Source organism: Notothenia rossii, assembly GCF_949606895.1.
Source record: "Notothenia rossii genome assembly, chromosome: 8".
In the NCBI taxonomy this organism is placed as follows: domain Eukaryota; kingdom Metazoa; phylum Chordata; class Actinopteri; order Perciformes; family Nototheniidae; genus Notothenia; species Notothenia rossii.
Window position 1 is genome coordinate 76,897,634 of NC_136906.1, and position 12,883 is coordinate 76,910,516.

The 12,883-nt window shown below is 40.0% G+C and overlaps 1 protein-coding gene across 1 annotated transcript in view; it reads left to right on the plus strand.

Annotated features, from left to right (window-relative positions):
* The window catches only part of fam184ab (family with sequence similarity 184 member Ab), a 191,299-nt gene that overhangs the window by 135,325 nt on the left and 43,091 nt on the right, over positions 1-12,883 (plus strand). The window contains exons 14-15 of the mRNA XM_079645322.1: positions 2,583-2,907; positions 7,419-7,546. Of these exons, the coding sequence (XP_079501448.1) occupies positions 2,583-2,907; positions 7,419-7,546 (453 nt within the window). The remainder of the gene's footprint in view (positions 1-2,582; positions 2,908-7,418; positions 7,547-12,883) is intronic.

Genomic DNA, 12,883 nt, shown 5'->3' on the forward strand with positions numbered 1-12,883 from the left:
GGAAATGAGGCTGAATGATAGTTGTCTTTGTATTGCTCTGGGAAGCTTATATTACTTATTATACCAACATTATTTTTCGTCCTCTGACTCACTAAGATCTTGTCTTTAATGATCTGTACCACGTCTGTTTTCAGCGTTACCATAAAAACAGCACGGGCTCCCGTCGAACACTTAAAATCATAGACTGATGTTCGATGACTCTGAACGAGATTCATTTGAATAATCAGGGCTGCCCTCCTCCCATGAATCATTTCCCAAAGGCATTTCATATCAGTGAATTAAAATGCCGCAGATGTTGCCGTCCATCTTCTATGAATATCATTTGAAGACGTTTCCTTGTTGATGGGCTCTGGTTATAATTTGCAAAATGGCATCTTAATGTCTTACTGACAGAAATTGCTTGATCTGAGTGTGTGAACAGCAGCTTTGTGTCTGTAATGGTGTGCTTTAAGGGTTCTGTGGTAATGAACATGAGACCTTAACTCTATCAAATACTCCATTTAATATGTAACATTTCCTTCATTTGATTTCAGTCAGCAAAGGCATGTATTACCCAGACAGAGGGGGGGAAGAGGTACAGGCAGAATGAGGGAAATAAAGAGCTTTTTGAACATTAAAGCATGGAGACATGTCACAGTAGAGACACTAACTACTGATATACACCGGAAAAATATCACAATACGTCCTCTTCCCTGATTTATCTTTGTTTAAGGGGTCACAAGGTTTGACTGACTTGAGGAAGAGAGAAAAGTAGCATGACACTGTACATCATTTGTGTACAACAGGTAAGAAACTGGATCTATCCACATTGATAACATAGCACGCTAACACAAATAAATAAATAAATAAATGGCCGTACATTTTGGCATAACACAGGATTATAGGTAGAAAAGATTTGATCATATATCCGCAATTCAATTATCTTGCTTTGTGGCTCTGGCTCTAAATGTTCAAATGTAATATTGGTCTCAGTTTTATTCTCACAGGCCAGCTGACAGCCAACTCTATCAGACAGAGAGTTGTATTACAGTGATACAAGCGTCTGAGTTTGTTCGAAGAAGCATTAGTTGTCTATGTGTTTCTTAAAAAGTATTGCAAGTTAGCCGTGCTATGGCCTGGTTACTCAGGGTGTCCGCGGGGTCTTAAATTTAATTTTTCAAGGTATTACATTTAGTAGCTTGTTTTCAATAAGTATATCAATTGTCCAAAGAGGTTGTATTCTACAGTCTGCCTGAATGTAATCATTGCGTAGGTGTGTAGTGTGATTCTGTGGAGTTTATTTATGGCATCCTGTTGTTAAGCAACATCGTTATGGGGAAATGCAAGTCTGCGTCCAAATGGTTGGAAGATAAGGAGGAAGGACAATCAATACTGTATATAGTCAATGTGAGGTAAAGTGTGTTGCCAAGGTAACCAGTTAAAACTCAAAGTGGCGATGAGGTCTTCAAATGTATGGAAAGGGTCTTAGAAAAGGTCTTAAAAGGTTTTCCATCTGACTTCAGGATTCCTGCATATACCCTGAAACTACATGTTGTAGAAAAGTGCTTGTCAGTTTTCAAAAATTGTAATATGTCTGTTTTTGTATACTCACTCACTGTAGATAAGGAAATGATATTGAACTTATTATCAGTATTATAAAAGTAGAGTTTCAGTCAAGGCAATTCTCAACTTGAAAGCATTGCAATTGTGACCTTACCTTTGCTTTCTCACAAACTCTAAGATACAACTTTCAATATAACAATCTTTTGAAGTCTACAGCCGAGTGACTTTCAATAGTTTCCCTCACAGTCAAGCTCGTGTTGCACAGGAATCTTTCTGCAAACCTCTTAAAGACAACTCTTCCAAATGTGGAGGAGGATAATCTGTGTTTTTGAATACATGTTGATATACAGTAGCAGGTGAAGTGTTTCTCAAACTGTGCTGGTGTTTCAGTGCAGTTTAATTCACTGTATGTTGACTGGGCAGTTCCTCCTTCTGCCCTTATAGAGGATTTCAAATAATGCGAATGTCCTTCTGTGACGGAGCGGATCACAGAGTGACTCCGCTACTGACAACCAACACACACACACACACACACACACACACACACACACACACACACACACACACACACACACACACACACACACACACACACACACACACACACACACACACACACACACACACACACACACACACACACACACACACACACACACCAAACATTTCCTGCTCTCTTCCGTGAAATGAACCATGCAATTTCTTATTTATTTTGCGTTTGTTAATTATGGGGAATGATTGTGTTAAGAGGTAGTTAACCTGTTTATGTTTGGGTCGGATTTTTATGTTGACAATGTGGTTTGGAGTTTAAGTGTGTCACCTGTTGACGGTAAGCCTGTGGGAGGGGCTATGGGTTTAAAGTGGACGCTTTTGGCCCTGGAGGGACTCGGGAGAATGTTGCAGTGAAGGCAACACCAGAGCATGTTTACTCTCCATGAGTGATGGACGGCCTGATTTGGTCTTTTATTTTGTTTGTTCAAGTTGTGCTGCTTCGCAAAAAAATTTTTTGTTGCTGTTAAAAATAAACTTTTGGAGCTTAAAACAACCGACTAAGCCAATGTTTCAAACGGACAAATAGAACCCCGTCAAACCTTCCCTTTCTCTCCCTGCTTTCTCTCACTTTTTCATTTTCATTTTTATCTTTCTTTTCTCTCACTCCATCATCTCCTCCTATGTCCGTAACTTTTCCTCCCCCTCTCTCCCCCCCTCAGGATTTGGAGGAGCGTCTCCGCCACCACCACCACGCGGAGCTGCAGTCTCTGAGAGATGCTCACCGTCAGAGCATCGAGACGCTCAAACAGCAGTCGGAGCAGGAGCTGCAGACACTGCGCTTTGAACTGGAGGACGAGGGCAAAGCCATGCTGGGTAAGAGTGTGTGTGTGTGTGTGTGTGTGTGTGTGTGTGTGTGTGTGTGTGTGTGTGTGTGTGTGTGTGTGTGTGTGTGTGTGTGTGTGTGTGTGTGTGTGTGTGTGTGTGTGTGTGTGTGTGTGTGTGTGTGTGTGTGTGTGTGTGTGTGTGTGTGTGTGTGTGTGTGTGTGTGTGTGTGTGTGTGTGTGTGTGTGTGTGATTCACCCTTTAGCACATTTTCCCTTTCAACAAAATGACTTGGCAATGCTCAGATTTGGGGTTTCGGTAGAAAACAGTCATACTAAAACGGAAAATGCTACATTTCAAAATGTAAAAACTGATATAAAACTGATACTTCCAGATGTACAAGTACACGTGTTTCTACCTGAATACGGTCGTGATTCAAGAAACTGTTTCATATGTTCACAAAAATACAAAACACAGGCAGCATAACGCCATATCACGGTCTCATCAAATCTATAAACAGTGGATGAAGAAGTACTCCAATAATGTACTTTATTAAAAGTAGTGATACCACAATGTACAAGTTATTTAATTAAGTAAAAGTCCTGCTCTCAAGTTCTGACTCCAAGTATTACCATTACTATGTACTTGAATATAAAAGTATTCAATATGCACAGCCCATTTCATAAAACAATGTATTATATTGTTTCATCGTATTTATTGATACATTAATTAGTGTACTGTGAAATCTGTTTTAGTCCATTAAAAAGTCAACAGCTTGTGCATGTGTATTACTGCCATTTCAATGGCTGTGGGATCTTATAATTTATTTGTATTAAATATATTAAAGCAGTTAAAAACCTCTGTGGCTTAAAACTACAAAGGGAATGTTGTGAGTGATGTTTCCTTTATTTACTTTTGTTTATTTCAAATGTTAAGTGAAGTTTATGTCAGATGCAAAGTATATGGACAATGGAGAAGCCTTGTGTTTCACTATGCTCTATTATTCATTATTTATGGTCCACCAATTGTAACTTTTCTGTAAAACCATTAATTTTGGAAATGTCTGCATTCACTGCCTTTTAAGAATTAAAAAAACCAAACTTATAAATTCAGAGAAAGCCCACAAAGCATTTTATATCGAAGCCACTGTGCCTCTTATGTGCCTGTAATAATAGATGTACTATGGATGGATGTTCTCTGATTTATGAGGCTTCCTCCCTGCTTTCTTTCTCAACTCAATGCAGGAATAAGAGAGCTTTCTGAAGTGTGCAGCCTGTGTTTTGATATAAAGTAATAAAGGATATGAACAGTTAGTATATCAGCAGTGAAATGTAAAGTGCTGACACATCTCGCTGGTTTTCAGTTTGGACCCACCAGCGCTGTGATAAATGTTCTCCCATTAACCTTCATGTCCCGGTCCTGACACCAGAGAGCCGCTCACATCCATCCCTCACTCCCACATCCTGACATGCTTTCATTACCTTCTCACTTTATCCCCCCCTCTTACTTCCCTTCATTTTCTCTGTGTGTGTGTGTGTGTGTGTGTGTGTGTGTGTGTGTGTGTGTGTGTGTGTGTGTGTGTGTGTGTGTGTGTGTGTGTGTGTGTGTGTGTGTGTGTGTGTGTGTGTGTGTGTGTGTGTGTGTGTGTGTGTGTGTGTGTGTGTGTGTGTGTGTGTGTGTGTGTGTGTGTGTGTGTGTGTGTGTGTGTGTGTGTGTGTGTGTGTGTGTGTGTGTGTGTGTGTGTGTGTGTGTGTGTGTGTGTGTGTGTGCCCCCTCTCTATGCTTTTCTAAGCCATTAGACTGTTTTGGAGGAAAGTTGTTCATTGGAGTGAGGATTAAAGGCCACTTGGGTAAAAGCAGCCACGGCCATAAAAAAAGGCTTTCTTTATTTATTTTGCAATAAAAAGGCCTTCGCTTTTAATGAACACTTTTCTTTTTTTTTGCGAGCACACTAAAGGTCGGTGGAGGCTTTTTGTAACAAGCCTTCAAATTACTGAGTCTCAAATGTGCAGACGAGCTGTGTGCTCTCGTTTGTTCTGTACAAATGTCATCAGTTCAATACAGATTTGAATTGCTACGCAGATGACACACAGTTTTAAAGGGGACCTATCATGCAAAATGCACTTTTTGATGTCTTTTATACATCAATGTGTCCCCGGTGTGTCGGGGAACTCACGCAGCGTCAGAAAATGAAACCCTCTCTTTTCCTCCGTACCCAAATCTCTAAAAACGGGGGAACAACGGAGCTGATCCAGATTTGCGTCCGATATGACGTAATATCTGAAATGTGGACCCACGGCCCAATCAGAAACATTGCTATCAGAAACAATGGCCGACTGTTTTGGACGTAATATGGTCGGTGTTTACATTAGCATCGCTAACACTCAGAGCCTAACCTGTACTGGAGAGCATGTGTGTGAAGAAGCAGGAAGTAAAAAGGAACTCACCTTGTGGTATAACCGGCAAGAGAGAAAGCCTTTGAGCTCCATACTGTTTCAGAGAGAATCCTTGATAATCCATGATATGGCGTTTCATCACGGCAGTATTTAGTTTAGACAGTAGCTGCCGGGTTCCGCATGTGCTCAGACCCCTCCTTTTTTTAAAATACATTTTTAAAGCTTTATACCCAAATCAGCACTTTTGAAACAGGAAGTGGAACAGCGGGATATGAGGCATGGCTAGAATGGGTGATCTGTTTGGTATTTTAAGCAAAACACTTCATAGGTCTCAAATATATACAAATATATAAAAAACATGTCTATGCTATTGCCTAAAAATAGCATGATATGTGACCTTTAAGATAAGATCACATAAGATGTACTTAATTGATCCCAAATTGGGAAATGTTTGAGTTACAGCAGTATAAAAAACAAGGCATTGCACATAAGTAGAATTTAAACATATTCTAAAATGTAAACATCTCAAAATAGAAATAAACAGCATTAATAAGTAGAAAAGTAGAAAACATACAAGTTACGTTTCTCTTGAGAGAACTGATCGTGGTCTAAGGATGCCTGTTTGGCCTCGAATCAGTGAATGAGCAAACTTTTTTTAAACTAGAGAACATAAAAAAGACGAACTGCTTGCTCTGCCTTTAATTCAAGAGAGAGAAACTTTTCAAAAAGTGTTTAAGTTTTGAAATGTATTAATTTAATTAATCTTTCAAGGGAGCGAAATATACAGCACAAACTGTCAGGGAATAATTTCGCCCCACATGTTTACCTTTCGCCCTCTGACGCAGCCGTTATCTCCCTTAAGGAGGGGCTGCCCTAGCAGGAACACATCCTTCTCGGGGCGTAGATGACCCCGAGCCATAAGCGACAGCAAATGTGATTCAGTGTCCTCAGCTGTTTAGTCTATCTATTGAAGAACGTTGATTATTCCACTCTGAACTAGTTAAAACCTGGAGCTACAGAGGAGGGGTCTTCAGAATTGATTTGGCATCTCAACCGTGTGGTCAGACCGTGGCCCGTGGCATGTCTTGTGAATTCTCCATTCAAAGCTCCAAATAAACCGTCAGTGTTTGCCATCAAAGCTCCAGCTCTCCTCGTGTCTCTCTGAGTCCTGACTCCTATTGCTTCAGAAGTTTCCCCCACACTAACAATAACAAGAAATCAATACCAAAACACAATCACATCACAATGCAACCACAGACTATACTTAAATACAATTTAAGATACGATTTCGGACATAACTACTATATGGCCAGAGTAAAGCCCTGAACAAATACATTATCCTAGCAACTAGGGGTGCAACAACTAATCGACTTAATTGATTAAAATCGATGACCAAATTAGTTCTCAACTGATTCAGTCGTCGATTCGTTGATGACGTCATCACGTGTGTTTTAGGCTCCGTTAAACTCCAACGTTATCGGTCTTTTTATCGGTAGTGGAGACATTTAAAAAAATATGTCATGTATTATTGCTACATAAACATATCTTATTCTTAGTGTCGCCAACTCGTTTCTAACATGAAAAAGAAAAGAAAAGCGTACTGATGATGGACTTTCGACCTTTCCAATCGAGACGAGGGCCCTTTCTCACTTCTCTTATTTTTCATTTCCTCAAGTTTGCGTCTCTTGGGAACAATGCCTAAATCAAAACTTTCTAATGGTTTCTTTTTCTAATAAACCTTGCATTGGGTTGGTCACACAATTCATTCTCTTGTGCTTTGTTCTATCTGAATTATGATAAGGAGTTATCACAAGCTGTTTAGTTGTGCTATCTTACAATCAATACTGTATATAGTCAATGTGAGGTAAAGTGTGTCGTCAAGGTAACCGGTTAAAACTCAAAGTGGTGATGGGGTCTTAAAATGTATGGAAAGGGTCTTAAAAGGAATTAAATTTGACTTCAGGATTCCTGCATATACCCTTTACTAAGACTTTAACCACTTCTGCGTTTTTTTTATTCAATTTTTATGAACTTTATTTGTATTTTATTTCAGTTTTACTGTTGAAATGTCATACTATAATGAGCAGTAACAATATGTCCAAAGAAGGGAATTGTCATTGTCATAATTATCATTAACTCTTACTGTGTCCCTCTCTCTCGTTCCAGCCTCTCTGCGGTCAGAGCTGAACCACATCCACGCGTCGGCCATCGAACACCTGAGACAGGCGCACCAACAGGAAGCAGCCGTCGCCAAGCTGTCGCTGGAGAAAACTCTGGAGAACAACCGGACACAGGTAGGACATTTACCAGGGAGACATCTACACATCGATTGGGATTTAAAGGTCACCTATTAGGCAAAATCCATTTCTTCATGTCTTTTATACATCAACATTTAACCTAAAGAGACTCTGAAAGTTTCAGGAACAAAGATTCTCTCTCTTTTTGATCCATTTCTATAAAAACCTGTCTGAAAATGAGCTGATCAGAGTTTGGCCACTTTATGATGTCATAACGATGTGTTGTCTTGTGTCACCATTAGCCAATCAGCAACCAAGGTAACCCCCCTCCCCACCTTATCACCTGAATCTCCTCCTAGAGCACCATTGAGTTCTTTGTAAATAAATCTCTCTCAGAGGGGCTCGGGGAGGGGCTCGGGGAGGGGCTCCTTATTTTCATCTAAAGTAACAGACAGAGAATCAGCACTTTGGAAACAGGGCTGAAACAGAGGGGATTATGGGTAATGCTGCCATGATCTGTTTTGTGTTTCAGCCAATCAGAGACAGGCTCTGTATATATCTGAGACCTGTGATATGTTGATGAAAAACAGTATCATAGGGGACCTTTAATACTAATATACATTTGAAAAATACACCTGCAAACATAAAAACCTAAGTCTTTAGAGTTGATCATCTGTGGACTCCTAAACCAGTTTTGAAAGCTCCTTAGAAACAAAGCTACTGTCACACAAAACGTTCTAATTAAATATAAGATTGTGATATTGAGATAAATCCACACCTCTGTTTCACACATTCACTATTTTTACTAACACATCACCCACTGGCTCCAAGGAAACTACTCAGGAAGTGAAATACCCACTTGGTGGATGATGGACTCGCTGATAACAACTGCAGAAAGCTGTTTGTAGTCAAACTGAATGGGGTATTAAAAAACGTAAAGTTATAGTTTATAAGATTTCAGTGCTTGTTGATTTAAGCATTTTAATCACTAATTGTGTTTCCTGTGACTGCTTCACAATAAAAGCCACCCAGTGTTTCACCAGTTGAATGCTTTTATTGTGAAGCAAAGGTAAACAGTGAGGCTGATAGCAATGAGATTAAATCAAACTGGATTACACGCTGCATTGGTCCCGTATGAAGGCAGCTTGAATCCAATAAAATGGTGGCATACTGTACCACTATAAAACTACCATACAGAGAGGAGATTACAAACATATATAAAGTTATTTTTGCTTTAAAAAATGCTAACAACAAAAAGTATGAAAATCATTTGTTAGAAAATGTGTTTTCAACCAGAGGTGATTCTGGAGCGATGAGTCAATAATAGATTGTTGATCAACTAAGAATGTATTTATTTTTGTACTTTATACTCTCAGAAAAAACAAGCTACTTAAATATAACATCTTGCACACTTGGAAGTTAAGTCTTTTGTTACATTTTAATGACACTTTTGTTTTTATATATACCTAAAAAATACTTATAGAGATCAAAATCACTAGAAAACGGTTTCAGATATTATATTTTATTGAGTTTTTTTAATTAGTCTTTCATTGAAATCTCTACCGATTTTCACACAGAAACGAAATAGCCATAGCGCCTCAAATACCAGCTGCAACAAGTTCACACACACATACACACACACACACACACACACACACACACACACACACACACACACACACACACACACACACACACACACACACACACACACACAGACACACACAGACACACACAGACACACAAACACACTCACACTCACACTCAAACACACTCTCTCACGCAAACACACGCTCACACGCACACACACACACACACACACACACACACACACACACACACACACACACACACACACACACACACACACACACACACACACACACACACACACACACACACACACACACACACACACACACACACACACACACACACACACACACACACACACACTCTCTCTCTCTCTCTGTCTCACTCACACACACGGCACGCACACACTCACACACACACACACACACACACACACACACACACACTCTCTCTCTCTCTCTCTCTCTCTCTCTCTCTCTCTCTCTGTCTCTCTCTCTCACACACACACACACACACTCAGCAGGTGACCCTCTCAGCGTCTCTTGTAAATCTCACTAATTGCCCTGAACACGGTGAGTTCCTCTCTGCTACTCGTCGTACAGATGTTCTCTGAGAGCTGCACAGCTGGAGGTCTCCTCTCTCCCACTGTCCGCCATCAGACCTTCTCATCTACTGTTGCCACGGCGATAGGGAGCCAATAAAAGGCTAATTCACCAGTGTTCCAGTCTGTCAGTCATAACGCTGCAGCGAAAAATAGGGGAAATTGTTCATATTTCAATCGATTCCTGCAGCAAAATGTCTCATAGTTGAGTCTCGACTGCAGTACACAAGGTTGATGTGTCCCCTAAATAGATCTAAGTAGTCCATTTGTCATTTAAATAATGCATCTATTCCCTCTTTATGTACTAGAATTACTTAAAGGGCCCGTTATATGCTCATTTTAGTCCAAAGGAGGCGTTTCAGGCAGGGGCGGAGTTTGTGTCTCTGGAGGGAACACAGTGATTTTAGCCTTAGCCCATCATTACATGCACTAAAACCTATATAACACACTATAAGGAAAGGGACAACCCCAACAAGCATAATAGGGCACCTTTAAGAGAAGATGCAGTAGGCTGACTAAACTAAATACTATCAACCATCTGCACAAATCAGCTTCAGCAAAGTTACCTTAAAGTGGACCTATCCTGCTATATTTGAATAATATAATGTAGGACCATACCTATATAAGGCATTTTTATACTTTTTATTTTTCAAAATACCAAACAGATCATGCATTTTAGCCATTCCTCATTTCGCTCAATTGAACACTGTCTTTGCATCATGGGCTGATTCTGTGAGAACAGCACCATCTACAGGCCTGGCATATGTACTACAGCGTCTCCAGCGCTTTCCAACGGCAATGTCCGTGGCTGTCTCCTCCTGATTGGTGGAGTTGGCCCAATAGCCGTAGCGCCACTTCTGTGACGTCATAGAAGTGTTCAAATCTGGATCAGTCTGTATCAGATCCGTTGCAGCCCCTTTTTAAGAGATTTGGGTATGGAGGAAAATAGAGAGGGTTGTGTTTTCTGACACTTGGTGAGTTCCCTGGAACACCGGGGACACATATTCATGTAGAAAAGACGCACAAAAGTACATTTTGCATGATAGGTCCCCTTTAAACACCTTTTCTTGTTTTTGTGAGATGTATTTTTTGTCATTTTTACAGCAGAGAATCAGCCGAGAGATACAAAATATGAGGACAAAGATTGAGAGACATTAAAAAAACAAGCAGCAAAGGATTAGCATTAGTTAGTATTCGGTGCATTGAAGTTATATTATGTGTTTTAGGCACATTTCACTGTTTGGCCATTGTGATTTAACAGTGGCTTTACAGCAAACTTCCTTCATTTAGCCATCTGCCATTATCTCCTGCTTTGCTTCTTAATAATCCAGCAGATTTCACAACACACACTTTAACCCAACAAGTTATTTTCCTTATTTAGTAAAACAACAAGTGCAACTTTTAAACTCAGAGATATTTACCAAGCCAGAGTCCTGATGGCACGTAAACTGAAACCTCCTGCTTCGAGTCATTAGGGCTCAGCTGCAGACAGTCTTCACGCTGCGATAAATAATGTTTTTATATTCCCAATTACTTAACAGACGGGGAGGAAGGGACTAATGGTGTGTGTGTGTGTGTGTGTGTGTGTGTGTGTGTGTGTGTGTGTGTGTGTGTGTGTGTGTGTGTGTGTGTGTGTGTGTGTGTGTGTGTGTGTGTGTGTGTGTGTGTGTGTGTGTGTGTGTGTGTGTGTGTGTGTGTGTGTGTGTGTGTGTGTGTGTGTGTGTGTGTGTGTGTGTGTGTGTGTGTGTGTGTGTGTGTGTGTGTGTGTGTGTGTGTGTGTGTGTGTGTGTGTGTGTGTGTGTGTGTGTGTGTGTGGGTTGTTTTTGACAGAGCTGTCTGATCAATTATCACATCATCAGCGTCTCTGCACATCACTTATTTACTCTGTTCTATTTAGGATGTAGATTTTAGTGTTTTTGACAAAGTGCTTCTTCGTCTCTGAACTTAAAATAACTTTTTTTTATCAAAATATGTCAAATATCTTAAAAGTGCTGTCATTTCAGCTCATCTAATCATCAATCCCCTGTCCTTTATATTTCTTTCTCTTTAATCTGCAGTTTTTATTGTGATTTATATGGATTTTAAAAGCTAAATGTCTATTTATGGCCGACTGATAATGGCTAATGATGTCAAGTCACTTTAAAACCTCCAAAAAAATATTTCTTTAAAGGGCTAGTTTTACAGTCAGAATAAAAATGCTTATTATGCTCTCCCTGGTCCAAGAAACAATTAATACATACATGTTTATTCACAAAAATATATAAATGTATGGCTTATGATTATGATACACCCTTTGAAGTGTTTTTTTAGATGTTCACATTTGATTAAAGGTGGGGTAGGTAATTCACTTCAGAAACACTTTTTGTTATATTCCATGGAATGCTCTTAACATCCCGATAGCAATGAATATCTGAAGTGCTTTGACAACAAATCCATAAAAAAATGTCATCTGTGGAAGCCGTGGCGCTGTAAAAAGCACGACCAATCATCTGAGCCGGCCCGGCTAAAGTAACTGGATGACCTACCTGCCTGTCAGCCTTCCATCTGTGCACAAACTTATCCCGTGCCCTCATTGGTCATGTGCGCGTTCGTGTGTGTTGGAGGAGGGGCTCTGTAAGGAAGTGGCAGATTTGAAAAAATATATTATGCACTTGGTGCTTTTCCCTTTTCCTGTAGCGTGTGATAAAGGTCTCTGTGTATGTACATGGTCTGCAAAAGTTTAAAAGAGTAGAGGCACAAAATATAAATATGAACCGGGTAATTAGCATAATAGAAAGGGACCCTTTAAAAAAAGACTCTTTGCCCAAAAACTGCAGTTATATCTCCCTGCTGTGAACATCAAACAGACAATATTTGCTTTGAATTGGACTTTGGAAATAGTCCAGATTCAATACATTCTCTCCAGCATTTATTTTGCTTACTCCTTTCTTTTGCTGTCCTCTTCCTGTGTGCTTTCAGGTCTTTCTTATTATTATTATTGTGTTGCCTTTGTGCGTCCTCTCTGCACTGAATGGAGCCAGCAGTGTGATGAGATGGCGAGTGAAATGAGTAAATGAGTCATTAAGGATTAATCTGCCCTGTCCCCATTGTGTTTAATTGAGCCGCTAGTTTTATGGACGGCAGAAATCAACCAATCACATTCAATTAAAATGTTGAGGGACGCTCAGATAGAGACGGATAGTGACCACGAAGTTATTAAA